This window comes from Mustela putorius, unplaced genomic scaffold, assembly GCF_011764305.1.
Source record: "Mustela putorius furo isolate JIRA1106 unplaced genomic scaffold, ASM1176430v1.1 tig00000738_pilon_pilon_pilon, whole genome shotgun sequence".
Lineage (NCBI taxonomy): Eukaryota > Metazoa > Chordata > Mammalia > Carnivora > Mustelidae > Mustela > Mustela putorius.
The window spans coordinates 2,033,958-2,051,390 of NW_025421463.1; the positions used below are offsets into that span (position 1 = coordinate 2,033,958).

The window sequence follows — 17,433 nt, forward strand, 5'->3', positions numbered from 1 at the left end:
CTAATGTTCCGGGCTTCCCCTCTGGAGGGCGCTTTCTCTCCTCAGGCACTGAGTTTCCAAAAACTAGGGACAAAAATACAGGTGAGCGTGCTGGCTGGAAACTCACCGAATCGAATAGAAGTTGTTTATTCAACTGAAGCTCGAAATCTTCCTTTATGAAACTCACGTCCCCTCCGGTGTAGCCGGCCAGCTCCTGTCGGCAAGCGAGCCACATGTCGAAACAGAGCAGAGAGACTCCCCACACCGCCTCCAAAACCATGTCACTCCAGGTACTACTTAATTTTGTTGTTTTGTGTTTTTAGAAAGGCAGGAAATGGTTCCGTTCTGGTTGTTACTCTAGACCTTCTAGATGGTCCCAGGGGACTGACATACATACAGCGTCCTCAAACACACAGACTGTGCAGAATATGTTATGTTACTTCCGTTGTGGCTGAGAGACACTGGCCATGGGAACATTCTGTTGCGTGATACGGCTTACGTGGCCTACTCGGTGTTGGGAAAAAAGTATTAGCCAATCTTGCACTATCGGGCATATTCGATACAAAAATCTGATTTCTAGCTGGTCCTGCAATCCTGAAGATGAGGCCAACAGAGCACCACTGTGCCCCACCCCCAGCCGGCCTCCACCCTAGGGACCCTATGGCGCACGAGTTACCCTCTCTGCCTGGAGGTGCTGTCTTACCGGTGACCAAGGGGTTCGTTCAGTCTACCCTCAACTTTCCTCCCCACCTAGTGAGAGAGACCCCATCCCAGAGGCCAGAACTTTCTCCCTCCTCTGCTCTGTGGGGGCAGACCACTGCACTACATGGAGCCATTCCAGAGCCAGGACCCTCACGAAGGGACCGACACCCCTGCAGCCATTCTAGAACAATCTCGAATAATTAGAATAATCTAGAATAATTAAAGGAAGGCATTCAAGATAGAAAATGTGCGTGCCGTGCAGTCCTCTCTCCCGTCCCGGGTCACGGAGCCAGCAGGTCGCACGCAGGTGATGGAGTCCTACCTGGTTAACTTTCAGCAGAGCCCCTCTCCTGGGCAAGATGGAGGAGTTCCGCGAGTCGATGACCATCGCGTGCTGAAAGAAACGTGTGTCAGGTAAGAAGACGCACCGCCTGGGCGCTGACCACAGGTCGTGCCCTGCCCCTCCCCCACAGAGCACTTCCCCTTCCGAAAAGCCCTCTGGGAAGGTAGCTCCTGGTCCCTAATTCACAGGTGAGGGAACGAAGAGGCTGGGGCAGACAATTCACGGTCACCGGCTGGGAGCTGACGACCTGTCACTGGGCCCATCCTCTCAAGGAGCTTGACCCTGACCTAAGTGAACCCCGCCGGCTTCAAGCACATCTTCCCGTCTCCACGGACGATGCTTCCACAGAGTAAGACAGGGCGGGTGCCCAGAAACTCACAAAGCCACGGGCAGCCACCCAACCCGTGACCCTGCTGGGTCGGTCCCACTGCTGGGGAAGGCTGTTTGTTCCCCCAGCGCATCGAACTACGTAGGCAAACGCTTACCGAAAGAGAGGACTTCAGCGAGTGCCCGCTTTCCTTCCGGACAGCGAAGGAAGCCGTCCTGGAGAGGCAGCCCAGCTCCCGCCACACGCCCTCCCACTTCACGGTGTGGCTGGTCTTCCATATGGGAAACTGCAAGGACACGAGGGGACGATAAGCCTCTCTGTGCTGTAGCCACGGGGAGTGGGCCCCAATCAGGCTTCAGAACGAGGCATAGAAATCTCGTTCCAATTAAACGCCCAGGATACATTTTTGTTTTTTTTTATGGTGGGCGGGAAGGAGGGAAGGTTAGGCGGGGAACGGAGCGGGGAGGAGAAGGGGAGAAAGCTACGGTCCTGCTCAAAGCCACAGTCTCAGGGCGAGGAGACGGGTGACCGGTGCAGAGCTCCGTAACCCACAGGCTGCTTTCCCGGCTCTGTGACCTGATGTTTGCCCGACGCCACCCAGTCCGCGGTCCAAACTCAGGATGGGTGACAGCAGAGACCCACATCAGGCCCTGGGGAAGAGGGAGGAGAAGACGGGGCTCACGAGTGAAGGGCATCCTTCCTGCAGCCAGAAGCCCGAGTCACGTGACCCCAGGACAAGCAGCACCTGCCTCTTGCCCCGACCCTCGGGCCCCGCAGTCAGGCCCGCCCATCTCAGGTCCCCATCACAGAGACACACTAGGGTTGCTCTGCAACTGTGAACACTGGCTGCTGGCCTCAGGAAGTACGATGACGACGGGACTCCTGCATGGAAGCCAGGTCACCCGACTGGAGCGGTCTTTCCTGCCCGCCGGCCATTTCTGCACGGAGGGCCACTCGAGACTCAGCTACTCCCCCAAATGCCCGAGAGCTGCACGGCTGGCCTAAACCATTGCTTCCCTCCCCACAGGCGGCCCTTAAGGAGAAACTGACCACCCAGAGGAGACACACGTCTCGGTGTTCTTGGTCACAAGGATGGGACAGGGGCCAGATGGTGCCATTTTCCTCCAGGGGCTCATCTCTCAAGCCCAGGGCCACCAGCTCCCAGTCCTCTGTGCTCCCACCCCCCTCTCCTCCATGAGCCTCTCCCACGGTCTCTTCCAGCAGAGATAGCTCGCACCTCGGCGATGCCCTGGGGCTAAACCAGCTAGCTCTAGATCTCCGAAGATCTGCTCTTTAAAAAAGACTTAGAAAACAGTGATCAAAGGGGCATGTGAGAGAAAGATGGGGAGGAGCCCGCACACCGGGGCTCACTGCCAATGGCCTCTGGAAAGCTGCTGGCGAAGGGGCTGGGAGGTGGTGCCAGCCGGGTGGGCCCCCCCCTGCTCAGAGCAGGAAGGCGCTGAGGGCTACTCCCGGCAGATGAGACGAGGGGGACACACGGAGAACCGAAAATGGAACTGCGAGTGCTCACGTCGCATCCCCGAGCCATCCCCCCGGTGCTGGGGGCTCCACGCCCCTGGCGCCACGGCGTGGAAGCAGAGAACACGCCAGGTGTGCTCCCCAAGACGCTGGTTCGGCAGGCAGGCGGGGCCCAGGAACTTGCATTTCTAACCAGTTCCCGGGTGAGGCCACGCTGCTGGCCCGCAGGCCGTGCCTGGGGAACTACTGTTGTTATATGGCGTGTCCGGGCCACCCCTCATGAACCACGGCCCGGACCAGGAGGGGAGCAGGCCGCACAGTGTAGTAGAGAGGAAGGGAGGAGGGCGGGGTCACCGTAAGGCCGAACGGTGGTCACTGGTGGTCAAACGGCAGGAACTCCATCCGCTGCATTACGTCAGATCCCGCTGGGCGCACGGAAGTGCCAACCAATGAGGAAAGCTTCCGGTCACTGCGGAGTGACCTTGCTGGCTACCAGAACTATCAACCTCCGCACACACGAGGAGGGCCAGACACACGGCATTGCAGGGAGCCAGGAGCAGAGCAGCCACTGTGAAGCAGAGCGACCCTCTGGCCCTGGCAGTCTGCAGGCGGCCTGTGGAGAGGCGCCCAGCCCGGAAGGAACCCACAGCGGGGCGAAGGGCAGAGGGTGACCCCGGCCATAAGGCCCGCGCTCTAGGCTCCAGATCGCAGACAGGCCTGCCCGTCTGGGCCCGCCCCCGCTTGCTGACTCAGGCGATCAGCAAAAGAGCTGCCTTGTTCACACTCAAGGGCACAAAGGGAAGGACGAAAGGCTACTCACGCTGTACTCAGCAGACACTCCTCTGTCTGTCTCCCGAAGCGAGCTCCAGGGGAACTGGCCAGTAACTTTATATAAGTTTACAGAGAAACTAGGAGACAAAAGGACAGAGCTTTAGATGCTGCAACAGTGATTATAACTCGTACACATCTAAATTAACAGATCTAAAAATACACTTCTGGGACGCCTGAGTGGCTCAATGGGTTGAGCCGCTGCCTTCGGCTCGGGTCGTGATCCTAGGGTCCTGGGATCGAGCCCTGCATCAGGCTCCTTGCTCAGTGGGGAGCCTCCTTCTCTCTCTGCCTCTGCCTGCCTCTCTGACATCTGTCTCTCTGACAAATAAATAAATAAAATAAAATAAATACACTTCCGGGGCTCATCCTCACAAGGAAAGCTACAGCACGCTGTGACGACACACGACGGCCAGCTGGTCCAACCAAGTGTCTTTTCACAACCAATGCATCTACTATAACTCAGAACCAGGCCACTGTACTCAATAGTCTGTTTGGCTTCCTACTTTCTCTCGAAGTTTCCGGGCCGTGGTTTGAAGAAGGACAGGCCATACGAAGTCTCTTTGGTTCCATACGAAAACTGAAAAGTCACCTTTTCTGCACGGCCTAGAAGATTAGGGAGTTTGAGGCCAAGCACCTAGAAGGAACAGAAAAACAGCGGCGGTTTACATGGTAGGAAGGGTAAGTGTGAAGAAAGACTTGCTGGCAAAGGAGCCTCATAAACCCAGGACAGAACCGCGGACTACGGGTCTGGCCTTCCTTCCATAACTGCTTCTACTCTCTAAAACGTGCCTTTGCTGGGTGCACATCCTGCCCTACACACACACACACACACACACACACACACACACGCCTCGAGGCATGGGGCAGGCTTGCTTGCTGACTGCAAAGCCAGGAAAATCAACATATTTGGAATTCAAGGGCATCTGAAGAAGAAACCTAATACAAACATTCTCCAAACCACTCCTAATCAACCACTGATGGTATCTTTGTTTTCAAACAATCTGAAACATACCACAGTCGGGATGGAGTGAAGCAGGGGAGGCAGCTGGGGGGCGGGGGACGCTTCTTGTGCCGAGCCCTGGGTGATGTGTGGAAGTGGGGACTCGCTCTGCTGTGTACCCAAAACTCCTCTAACACTGGAGGAGTTAAATTCCAGTGGCCGCGGGAATTTAAATTAAATGAAAAGTAAACCTGCTCTCATCAGTTCTGGGGAGGCCGGTGAGCAACCACGTGCTAGCCTACACAGATGACGGTGTGGGAGAAAGTCTCGAAACGAACGATCACGCTTTACGAGCCCGTTCCCGTCAGCTCTGCCAGGAGGACGCAGATCATACCATGCTGCCCTCGTTGTTCCCAACCATGGTGTTATAGCTGCCCGTCAGTCTCCTCAGTTCGGTTACTTCGAAGGTAACGTCTAAGCCGTTTGGAAGGGCACCATCACCTACGCGCACAAAAAATATCACCAGTAAGACGGCTGGAGTGTGCGGTTTCATTTTAGGTCCCACTGCTAAAAAAAGACAAAAAGCCACTTGGAGGTTCATTTCATCTGCCAAACACACCCTCTACTCTGAAGTCCAAGAACATCCTTCCACAAGATCACAAGACACCTCTGCACATGAACAGCGGCTTCTAGCTCCTACGGCAGAAGAGGGCGAACCAGCCGGCCTCTGCTGCGGGGAGCGGCCGCCAGCGGGGTGCTTTAAGTGCCCGCTGTCTGCAAGGGCATTTGTTCTCCTCCTAGGGAGTCCCGGAGAATACTTGGGGCTGCAACTCAACTGCCGCCAAAACACAGAATCCCTGGGACGAGAGGGACTCTAGGAACCCTGAAACAGAAGCAAGAAACACCAACACCAGTTAAGGGGTGACTGCCCCTATCTTTCCGCGAGCCAGGGGAGCGGGGGCTACCGGATGACCAGGGCCCGAGTCTGCAGCAGCTGCCTCAGCGACCTCAGGGGCCCCGGGTGTTGGACGGCACGGGGGAGCTCTGCAAAGGACGGGGGAGGGGGAGCCTCTCCCAGAGAGGCAGGGCGGACCCCACAGCCCTGGTGGGGCAGCGGCCGCACATGGGAAGCGGTCTCCACCCCGGCTCCTCGATGCTCAGGCTCAGCCCAGGCCAGAGCCCCGGCACCACTTTTTTTTTAAAAATTTAGTTAATAGGCTTTACTGTTTACAACAGCTTTAGGATTATAGAAAAAGTGAGCACAAAGTATAGAGTGTTCCCACAGAGCCTCCCCACAGACACACACATTTCCATCTGCGATCATCCTGCATTAACGTGGTAACGTTTGTCCCAAGTCACAAACCCCGGCGAGGCCTCGGGAGGGATCACGGTGGGAGCTGCTAGTTCGTCCTCGCTGCCGTCCGCTCTAGAGGGTCTGACGGATGGATGACGGCCGGCACTGCACCACAGAATCACGCAGAGCTGTCCTTCTAGCTCCCAACCACGCTTTCTCCCCAGTTTCCTGGTAATTCCAGCCGCCGCCGGAACGAGGCACCCCACGGAAGCCCCCCCAGGGGACGGCAGACAGGAGAGCACCAAGGGGAAACGCTGCCAACAAGACATGCCTCCCAGAAGAGCGCTCCTGAGTCGTGGACAGGCCACTTCTGTCACTTACGCGTCTGGCCTGGGGCAAGTTAAACCACCAAGCCTCGGTTTCCCCAGCTGGAAAACACCTGTTCTAAAATAACGCCCATCACTTCCCCAGGTTCTGGCGAGCCTTCCGAGGGATCCTGCACACCCACACGCTTGCCAGAGCTCTGCCGGGCACGGCTGCGTCACTGCCCTCTCGGAGGGGGCAGGAAAGGTTGGCTGTCCCGCCCCACCGCCCCCGACCCGGCTCTGCTGGAACAGAAGCCCCTTGGGAAGCAGCCTATGCCTTGCTCGCTCCTGGTCCCTCCCTGGTCCCCAGCACAGGGCCCGCCCGCAGCAGGTGCCATCAGTCCGAGCACATGTCAACTAGGCCAGCTGACTTGTGCAAAGTCGAACAACAAACAAGCAAACGAGCAAACACTGAAAAGAAAAATCTTATGCCCGGTGCTCTCCGGCTGAGAGCACACATGCAGATGGAGCCCCTCTGCTGAGAGCCCGAGGGGACCCAGGCGGGGACATGGGCAGGGCGGGGCTATCCCAATGAAGCCTGGCTCCCTCCTCGGAGCCCTCCTAGAATGTGCACCAACAACCGGTTCAGATCATAGCATCTGCACAGTTCACCTGTTCCCCCTCAGCCTGAAAAAATCCAGTCACCACCCCCCGGCGGACACTGAACTATCAAGACCTCCACACTTCTTCATAACCCTCCAGGCGCCACGTCTGGCCACACGTTCAGCTTTTGTGACCTGCAGCACGGACAGGAAGGCTAGAGGGAGACACCACGCGATGGTGGGTACCTTGACACGTATCGATCAAAACATCCACTTGTCTGAATATTCCCAGTCGAAGCAGCTTTTCACGGGCTTCGTGAGATTTCCGCATCACCTGCGAGAGAGCACAATGAGAGAAGGTCTTCGTCTAGGACAGAAACGCAGCTGGTGGCTGTCGGATCAGGCCGGGGGGTCAGCGCTGCTGCTGAGTCACCGAGAAGCCCCACAGAGCCCAGAAAGGTGAAGGGACGGACGAGCACTCAGGAAGCAACAGCGAAGCCCCCTTCAGAAGCACAAACCGTGGGCAAGGGCAGGAAGCAGGTGCATTAACACGATCTTTCACAGAAACAAACAAAACGCTAGTCAAGATGCTCTCCGCCGAGCAGGAGCCCTCGCAGAGGGTCGACCCATCGTTACAGTGGTTGTGTTTGGTGCAGGAGACACCGTGTCGTTTGTGCCTTTTTGGGTTGCTCCCATTTCCTAAGCCACGCTCTGCCGTTTTTTCTCTCTCCGGCGTTGACAGCAGTGCCTTCTGATGCCAGGGGTCCTTTCCCGCTGGATGGACAGGCAGAAGGACAGCGCAGGAAAGGCTCTCAGGGAGTAGAGTGGGGCAGGACTCCCAATATGCACGGTTTACAGCTTGTCCGGCAGGAAAAGGGGGGTCACTCTGGAGTGTCTAGCATGGGACAGCCAGGGTAGAATTTCCTCAGCAGAGACAATGATGGTGTGGATGAACATGGAGAAAGCAAAAGCAGTGCAGGGAGGCAGGAGAAGCTGCTGAGAGCAGCCCCGGGAGCTGAGGGGGAAGCTGTCGAGCACAGGTCATGGTGTCGGAGGAGGACAGACTACACACGTCGCACGTGGAGCCCGAGGACGGTCACTGCCTGGATGGAGGGCAGGAGAGACAGGAGGCGGAATCAACTTCCCGCTCTGGGTTAAGCGCCTCTGGGTAGCATTAGAGAAGTCAGGGACGGTGAGTTCTGTCTCTAGCCACACAGGGCTGGAGAGGTCTGCAGAGATCCCATGAGGCAGGGGCACATTCGGGGTCAAAGCTCAACCTGGAGGCCTGGTGAGAAGTGGCAATGGAGGGGCGTCCCGTGCAGGCTGTAGTGAGACTAAGGCTGTGGGTGAGAGCCTCTGGGAGACGATCCTCATGGAAAAGCAACATGTAAGGACAGTCACAGGAGAGAAGCTGACGGTGCAGCCTAATGTGAACATGGGGAGAGGGGCAGGCAGCCCAGGAGAGCTTGGGATCAGTGGAAATCAGGGGGAGAGTAAATGCTGAGAAAGAGAGTAGATGTAAACAACCTCGAAAGACAACAGAACAAGAGAATTGCATTCCATGTCGGTGACAGAGATCACGTCTGTCCTATGCCAGGAGCTCTTACAAATTAATAAAAGCCTAACAATCCAACGGGAAGTGGGAGACACCAACAGGTAATTCACAAGATACTCGCACGGCTAATAAGCCTGGGAAAGGCGCTCAAACTCATTCACGGGGAAAAAGCCCCAGTGAAAACCAGGGCACCGAGTATTTCACCGGACAGGTGGGCGAGAACTTTAAACATGTTAATGTGAACAGATCTCCATATACTATCAAACACAAAAGATGCAGGAAAATGTGGGGAATGGGGTTATCGTGTCTACACGTGTGCTACTCACCCTGCGTGGGAGTCCCAGCCCGAGGACCGCCGGGGAGGGAGACTGAGGCTGGCGGGGGAGGGACATGCCTACCTTGCAGGACAGTGCCCTCTCAAACACCAGATGGCTAGATGCTTTTTTAAGATTGTGCTTATATATTACTTTAATCTTTTTTTAAAAAACTAACAATTCTCTCTAAAGTGAGAATGGCCAAACACGAGAGCATGCGGGGAGGGACTCCGCAAGCAACCGACTTGGCTCCGTGCTTGGGCGTTAGTGAAGAACACACAGCGGGACTGGCCTCCGCGGCAGGAGAGGCTGGAGGGAGGGGCGGAAGCAAACACAGGTTAGCTTTGCGGGAGGCACCAGCGCGCAGGGCCGGGGGGGGGGGGCTCGGCTCGGGGGCACTGAGGCTCCCTTCAGGGTAGGAGGCAAGGTCATGTGCAGAGAGGCTCGGGGTGGGAGCTCAGGGCTTTGGGACAGGAGATCTGGAGGTTGTTCAGAAGGAACGACAAACAGTGCCAAGCAGGGAGACTACTTGCCTCAATCAGGTTTTTCGCCTTAAAAACGTCTCCAATTTCACATATGATGATATCATCTTTCGTTCTTCCAAGTCCATCAAAATGAACGTGTTGCACAACCACCTAAGTGTGACGAAGGGACATGGATTACTTTTTTTTTAGGTTTTAAGTGCTGGTCTGTTTTTATTGTTTGTTTAATTCCAGGGTAGATAACACAATGTTCTCAGTTTCAGGTACAACACAGGGAGCCCCCGGTTCTGCACCTCACCCTGCGTTCATCGGGACAAGTGCGTCCTTCCGCCCTGTCCCCTGCTCCCTCCACCCCCCACCGGCCTCTCCGCTGGTGACCACCACTTTGTTCTCTTTGTCTTTTTTTCTTTGTCCACGGGTTTTGTTTCTTAAGTTCAGCATATGAGTGAACTCATACGGCGTTTGTCTTTCTCCGACAGATTCCACTCAGCACCCCACTCTCAACTCCGTCCATGTCACTGCCAACAGCAAGCTTTCGTTCTTTTTCGAGACTGAGGAGCGCTCCGTTACGCAGCTACACCACGTCTTCCTCCTTTCGTCAGTCCATGGACACTTGGCGGCTTCCACAGTTTGGCCACTGCAGATGCTGCTGCGACATGCCGGTGCAATCTTTTCCAATTTCAGTTTTCATATTCTTTGGGGAAACACCAGCAGTGGAACTACTGGATCACAGGGCAATTCTAACTTTGATAACCCTCCACACCGTGTCCCATAGTGGCTGCAGCAGCCTGCACTCCCGCCCACAGTGCACAAGGGCTCCCCTTTCTCTGCATCCTCGCCAACACCTGTTGTTTCTTGTGTTGTTCATTTGAGCCGTTCTGGCAGGTGTGAGGTGATACCTCACTGTGGCTCTGATTTGCAGTTACATAATGATGAGTGATGTGCAGCATCTTTTCTTATGCCCATCGGCCATCTGCATGTCTTCTTCGGAGAACTGTCTATACCTGTCTTCTGCCCATTTTCTAATTGGATTATTTGTTTTCTTAGTGTTAACTGTAATTTCTTTATGTATTTTGGACACTAACGCGTTATTGGAGGCGTCATTTGTAAACATCCTCTCCCGTCCTGTTTTAGGTTTGTTGACTGTTTCCTTTGCTGCGCAAAAGCTTTTATCTTGATGCAGTCCCAAGAGTTTAGTGTGCTTTTGTTTCTCTGCTTCAGGGGACCTATCTAGAAAAGAGCCATTACAGCCGACGTCAGAGACATTACTGCCTGTGCTCTACTCTAGGATTTTAATGGCTTCGGGACTCATTTAGGTCCTTAGTGCCTTCTGAGTTAATGTTTTGTGTATGGTGTAGGAAAGTGCTCCAGGTTCATTCTTTTGCAGGGACACGGATTATTAAGTATGATATGGGACAAGAGAGCAGGCATCCAGGCTAAAGACAAACGTCTGAAAGTTAATTCAAGGATTTTCTTTTAGGTTTAATGACCAATACTTCTTAATTCCAGACTTTATTTACTTTCCTGCCTTTTTAGAAATCTGGGTACCTGAACTTATCCTCTGCCAGGTCTGTATTTCCTGTGCCTGAGACTTACAAGTGTTGTGTAGCTGCATGACCAAGGACCATAACGGTCCTAATTCCAAGCAGGCCGCAGAGGCCCCGTGTAGCCTTCCCAGCATTTGCCCAGAGCACTGGCCCCGGGCCGAAGCTGTGACCCCCAATTTAATAACTGTGCATCTTGCTAGAGAGCTTGTGCGCGTATCAGTAAACACGATAAATGCTGGCTCAGAGTCTCTTACCTGTCATGAACCCTTACTTACTTAATTCATTCATTCAACAACGTACCGATCACCTAACACCCAGGCATCATTCTAAACACTGAGGACACAGCAGTGAACAGGATGTAAATTCCTGACTCAGTGGAGCTTAGTGGATGGTAATGAGTAACAGAGAAAAATAAAGCAGGGATAACAGGGAATATTAGGAAAATGCATATCTGAAAGTAATCAGAAGACTGCAGAAAACCTGAACTACACAGTCCCTGAAAATGTGCTTACACTTCTTTCCGCTGGATTTAAATTTCAAAGACAACAAAGTTTAGGAACAGTTTCGCTCTTTCTTCTGGACACAGTATACACTTAATTATAACTTGAGTATGTCCTTGAAATACTTCTTTTCTTATAACATAAATACAAAAATGCATTTGTTTAAACTTCCCATATAAATAGATGATTTCTGGGGCGCCTGGGTGGCTCAGTGGGTTAAGCCTCTGCCTTTGGGTGAGGTCATGATCTCAGGGTCCTGGGATCGAGCCCCATATCGGGCTCTCTGCTCAGCAGGAGGCCTGCTTCCCCCTCCTCCTCTGCCCACCTCTCTGCCTACTTGCCATCTCTCTCTCTGTCAAATAAATAAAATCTCAAAATAAATAAATAAATAAATAAATAAACAATTACTCTAAAACCAGAAGCTACTTTTTAAAGTCACCAGCCTTTCTAAAATGTAGTTGGATACCAAGTCTTCTTAAATGAAGGCAATGGGGCAGGTTAATCCCTCTGTCTCCCTGGGAGTCTGGGGAAGCGAATGGCTCCAGCAGGAACCGCATCAAGCCCTTTGGCAGAAACTCACATCTTTGTTTTCAAGAATCTCCTGTTTGGCTTCAGGTTCAACTTCAACAAACTCAGCTTCTTCTCCTAATGCGCCAAAATCAGGTCCATTAGGTGGAAGAGGCTCCAAACTCTGAAAGGGAGGGAGAAAACAGAGATTAAAAAACTTATGAAAAACAACCAAAAATCTTTGCATTTTGTCTTCAGACGGTGATCCAGGAAGCTCAGGGCCGTGTTTCCCTCCGCGGAGTGGGGGCTGGGAAGCAAGGGACAGGCCTAATCACTGTTGACGTACACGTCCTGAACGGGCTGTGGGCCCCCTGGTGTCCAGTGTATTATTAATAAATAAAATAAGGATGAAACATAACTGAAAGGGACAGGCACGAACCTATGTCGACTGTGTCACGAATGGAGGCCTCTGGGGCTATGGCTATTTGGGCCTGGACACCTAGGGCCCATCTGAAGACAAAAAATAGTTACAAAATAAGGTGCCAAAAAGACATTTATCAAAGAGGTCAGCGGGGTGGCTCAGCTGATGAAGCATCTGACTCTTGATTTTGGCTCAGGTCATGATCTCAGGTCATGAGATTCAGCCGGGTGTTGGGCTCTGCTCTCAGCGGGGGGTCTGCTTGACATTCTCTCTCCCTCTCCCTCTGTCCCTCCCCCGGCTCAGGCAGGCCCACACGTGTGGACACACTCTCTCCCCGCCTCCAAATAAAAACATAAATCTTTTTTTTTAAAAAACATCGAAGAAAGGAAGAAAACTATTTTGTTTTAGAAAGTATCCTAATTTTTTTTATCAAAATGGGATACATTTTAGAATAATGACACTGACAAGTCGAATTTCTAAACCATATTTCTCTGTACCCTGAAAGTCTCATTTAGACATTAAAAGGAACTGCCTATGTTCATAAATGTACCAGAGAGCTGTCACTTTCTACAACCTGAACTGACCTCTCCTCTCGAAAGCATTAAGGCAACTTCTGAATAAGGATTCCCCACGCTGTGGCTGGTCTAGTACTTGACATGACAACGTGACAGGATTTATAACTACTCACACATATGATATTATATGTTACATACCTGCCTGCTTCAATACAGGGATTCCCAGACACTCCTGGAAATGGATTGAGAAGGTCTAGTGTGGCACCAGGCAAATGCACAGTTATGCAAGTTTGGGGAAAACTGTCCTAACCAGCATCTGGCCACTTCCTTACTCCACCAATTCTCGGCCAATAAGTGCTTTCAAGTGCGGCCGTTTGGCATCTGCAGTATGTGTGGCAGTGGAGACCCTGGGACACTACCCCTTCCCCAGATACACTCGACAGACTCGTGATGTTCCTCCATGTCCCAGTTGTCTGGGAAGGTAACGACCTGCCGTGTCCTCTTTCCCACTACCACTCTAAAAGACTGCGATGGCCCTCGAGTGTGCCTAGAGGTACAGAATGCAACTAGATTCCTTAGTAGGGCACATGAGGAACCTCTCCCTAAGGCCCACACCTGCAACTCCAAGTTCAACCTCCAGCACTCCCCCGACCCTCATGCGCATGTTGGTGCAGACCTCTTCCTCTCCTCCCTGAAATGATCTGCCCGAAATGTCGTCTCTGTGAGCCATCCCTGCTTCTTCAGGCAGAAGCAGTCCCTGCTGCAGTGGCACATCTCTTGCCGCTGGCAGTTCACCCTGCCGCGTGCCCAGCGCTGGGCTGACAGCAGTGCGCGAGACAGACCAAGGCCTCGTGGTGGCTGAAGCGGAATATTTAGGTAAGTAAATAGGGAAAATAGTGCTGGGCAAAGAATATATCATTTGTTTCACATCATCTTTTCATTTCTGTGGTGTAATATTATAAAGCGGAATTGTTACTATAATCTCTCAAAATATTAACAAAAAAAGTAACTTTTTATCTGCACCATTTCACAAATACGCTTCCTGTGTTTAAGTTCACATAGTGTAAAAAAAGGAGATTAAATTTGTGCTAATTCTGTATGCAGAGTGTCTACCACGGTTAGGAAGATATGCCCATATTCACGCTACATGATCTGAATGTTTAGCAAATATGCTTTCTCTGGGCACAAGGTTTACATTCCACGACACAAAAAAACTTCCATTACAGTTCCTAAAATTTCAAAGCATGAAATAAGGCTCAGTAAAGATGTGCCATGCCCACCTGTATATTTTAGTCAGAAACTCAAACTTTAAGAGATGATGTCTTTATGATTCCACAGTTCCATCAAAGCTTAATGCCCTAAAATAACGGCCTTACTAATAGAGATGCATTCATTCCCCAAATATTAAGAACCTATCAAGTGGCAAGCACGTACAAGCTCCTCACCCTCATAAACTTACACTCCAGCGTCTGGAATATAACAGAGCAGGCACGGGTATGTATTTGGTGAAATGAATTAAAATAAATATTTGGATCTAGGTCTGTGCTTTCAGCAGCTCAGCTTACCAGCTGGCAAGTTTTCTTTTCTTTTTTTTTTTTAAAGATTTTATTTATTTGAGATGTGAGACAGAGAGAGTGTGTGTGTGTGCACAAGGCGGAAAGGAGCAGAAGAGGGAAAGGGAGTAGCAGACTCCCCACTGAGCAGGGAGCCTGACTAGGGCTCCATCCCAGGACCTGAGCTGAAGGCAGATGCTTCACTGACGGAGCCGCCCAGGCACCACCAGCAAGTTTTCTTGAACGCCGTGTGCCAGGTACTGCGCAAGGGTGTGCTAACTGAAGGGACAGAACATGCAATCAATTTAGCGAGTTATAAACAGCATATTTAAAGTGATAGAGGCTCAAGTCAAATAGGAAATTTAAGAAAGCATAACAGATATTCATGGTAAATGCTGTTTCACAAAATTTTTGTTTCCCATATGCGTTAGGGTACTAGATGGCAAACATAAAATGTTTTCTGATTGTGAATCCTGACCAAAGCATTCAAGTGATGCTGGCCAGTGGGCTGTAAAGTTCAAATTAAAGAATATTGTTTTAAAGTATTTTATTTTTTATTTAACACAGAGAGACACAGCAAGAGAGGGAATACAAGCAGGGGGAGTGGGAGAAGGAGAAGCAGACTTCCTGCTAAGCGGGGAGCCTGAGGTGGGGCTCCATCCCAGGACCCTGTGATCATGACCTGAGCTGAAGGCAGCCACGTAATGACTGAGCCACCCAGGCGCCCCCACATTAAAGAATATTTTTTACCAACATATTTATCAAAGCAGCGATTTTAGCACCCAAAGAGCTCAATAACAATGAAGACTTTTGTTGTTTTTTTCCTGTAACCCTATCAGCCGTGCCAGGCGCCTAGTAGACCACGGAAATAAATGAATGAATGCTTACTTTGTTGAAGATGTTACAAGGGAGGCAAACCAAGTAAGATCCAGCTCCTACTGTAACATCCAGAAACTTAGACCACAAGACAGCAAGAGAAAAATCTAAAAGGAGCTAAGACAGGCGCCAGAGGAAAACACATCAAGGAAGTTATCAGCGTGCCCAGACGAGGGCAGATAAGGAGGAGGCTGATGGAGGAAGAGACCCGAACCGAGCTCTAAGAGATGGGACTATGGTCACGGCTGACGACGGGCCTGGGGGTGGGTGAGTGAGGAGCTGCTGGACAAGCCCAAGGACCGTGTCAGAAGAGCTGCTGTGTTTCATCTGAATGCATGATCTGTGAAGGGGAGTCAAGTCCGACCGCCCACACCAAGCTGAGGGGTCTGTGCTAAATTCTTTGGGAAGCGACGGGAAAGTATGGAAAACTCCTGAGCAGGACAAGTGAAAACGGTCGGAAAAGTAATGCGGAGGCCTGGGACTCAGGAGGTCTGGGTTCTGGAACATTCTGAGGCTCTAACGAATGGGGCCTTGGACAAATATTCACACATATTCTCTGGCTCTCACTTAAGATTACGATAAAGGCGAGCAGTTTGGCAAGCAGTGGGGACGCCCCGAGCACCCAAGTACTTTCACCCACTGTGTCTTAACTCTGGCAACAAACTGGTTAAGGGCTTTTCCTGCCTCCACTTGAAAAGGGGGGACTACAGCAGGGACAGCTTCTGTCTCTGCACCATAAGCAGGAGAAATGACGGCTCCTAGGTGGGTCTGGGTCTTCAAAGGACACTGGGTGCTCCAGGGGTCCACCAGGACCCCAGCAGGAGCTGAGCGGGAGACTGCAGAAGGTGACCCCTAAGGAGAGAAGACGCCCGAAACGGCGGAGGCCAGAGAAGTCAACTCTCCAAGAGGAAAACTTGTTACTCCGCCCCGGGTCACCACGCAAAGTCCGCCAGTCCTTTCGGAGCCACCGCCTCGCCGAGTGACCTTGGGCAAGTCGCGCCCCTCCTCTGGGAACCGGTCTCCTGCTCCGAGGTCTGCGGGACCCGCTCGCAGCGTCTCTGCGGCCTCCACCACGAGGCGTCCAGGCCCCGCCGCCCTCGGCGCCCCCTTACCGAGGGAACCCCGGGCGCAGCCGCGAGAGCGTCTCCCCGCGGCGTTCGCCCCAGAGGTCACGCGGCCCGCGGGTCGCTGGGCCTCTTACCCGGGCGTGCACTGTCCCCATGGCTCCCTCTCCGGCCGCCGCCTCGTAGAGCTTCCCGGGGTGCGCAGAGGGCCGGCCCGCGGGGACGGAGCTGTCAATCAGCGTAACACCCGCCAGACCCCGGACGCGGCGCACTGGGGGCAGCCATGATGCCCCGCCCCTTAGCTCACGACACGTCCTCTCATTGGTCCTTAAGGGCCTGTGACCCGGATGTTCACACGGGCCCCGGGAAGCCCCGTTGCCTGGAGGCGACTGTAGCGCAGAACTTCCAGTAACGCCCGCACAGCTGCTGGCGCGGTGGGCGCGAGTCCCCGTGGGGACCCGCTGGGAGCCGGCGTCCGGTGTCGCCCGCGGGAGACAGCCGACGGTGGGTGGGTTCGCCAAGGCTTCACCCGGGGCCCCCCCTGAACCCTCCTGGCGCCCCTGCCGGGCGGGTGCTGTGCGGGCCCCACGCGCCCGCGGAGCGTCCAGGCTCGCCTCCCCCGGCGTCAGGGGCAGCCCAGATCCGGGAGGGCACCTGCCACCCTCCTGCTGAGCGCCGGGTCGTCATAGTGGCGGAAGGCCCCGAGGGTGGTTGGTGAAGGGAAGGCCAGGGTCATACTGCGTCACGGGACTGGAGTAAGAGGGTGTGTGACAACGCCCGGCCCGTCGCAGGGCCCTCGGTGAGCCGTGGGGAAATCAGTGGCATCTCCGCTGAGCTGCGGCCAGTGAGGACTAGCGAGGTGGTCCGAGGCATGGGCTGGGGGCGGGGAACAAGAGGCCACGGGGCTTCATTTGGGTGGCGAGTACAGCAGTCGCTAAAGCATGGTGGTCTGCTGGGGATTTGACGCGACGGGGAGAGGTGCCTGGCTCACCGTAAACGCTGAATAAACTAGATCTTCCTGATTTTCTCCTTCAGTATTCTCTTGAGTAAGCCTCTTCCCAAAGGTAAGCCATGAGGTTGACCTGCAGATTGTAACAAGGCCCCTGTGCCAAATACTTGAAGTCTGTTGGGTACAAGGCACTAGTGACAAGGTGACAAAAGACATATCAGAAACACAGTCACAGCTTCATCCTCAGACACCATCTCTGACAGTCAAAATGCATAATAACATATTAAAGGCTCTGAGAAGGGGCGCCTGGGTGGCTCAGTGGGTTAAGCCTCTCCTTCCGGCGAGGT

At 53.2% G+C, this 17,433-nt stretch overlaps 1 protein-coding gene across 4 annotated transcripts in view; it reads right to left on the reverse strand.

Annotated features, from left to right (window-relative positions):
• SAMM50 (SAMM50 sorting and assembly machinery component) overlaps positions 1–16,782 on the reverse strand; it is a 34,096-nt gene extending 17,314 nt beyond the window's left edge. For 2 of the 4 annotated variants that reach the window (XR_001176274.2, XR_001176273.2), the window contains exons 1-10: positions 16,275–16,782; positions 11,782–11,892; positions 9,206–9,307; positions 7,050–7,137; positions 4,997–5,103; positions 4,166–4,296; positions 3,652–3,739; positions 1,510–1,638; positions 1,004–1,075; positions 107–193 (exon numbers count right to left, since the gene is read on the reverse strand). Coding sequence is in view for 1 of the 4 variants with exons in the window: in XM_004771159.3 (XP_004771216.1) it covers positions 107–193; positions 1,004–1,075; positions 1,510–1,638; positions 3,652–3,739; positions 4,166–4,296; positions 4,997–5,103; positions 7,050–7,137; positions 9,206–9,307; positions 11,782–11,892; positions 16,275–16,295 (936 nt within the window). In the remaining 3 variants the exon portion in view is untranslated. Of the gene's footprint in view, positions 1–106; positions 194–1,003; positions 1,076–1,509; positions 1,639–3,651; positions 3,740–4,165; positions 4,297–4,996; positions 5,104–5,221; positions 5,486–7,049; positions 7,139–9,205; positions 9,308–11,781; positions 11,893–16,274 lie in introns of those variants that run through there. The other 2 variants (XM_004771159.3, XR_006607783.1) reach the window with 2 other exon arrangements.
• Positions 16,783–17,433: the final 651 nt, after the last annotated feature.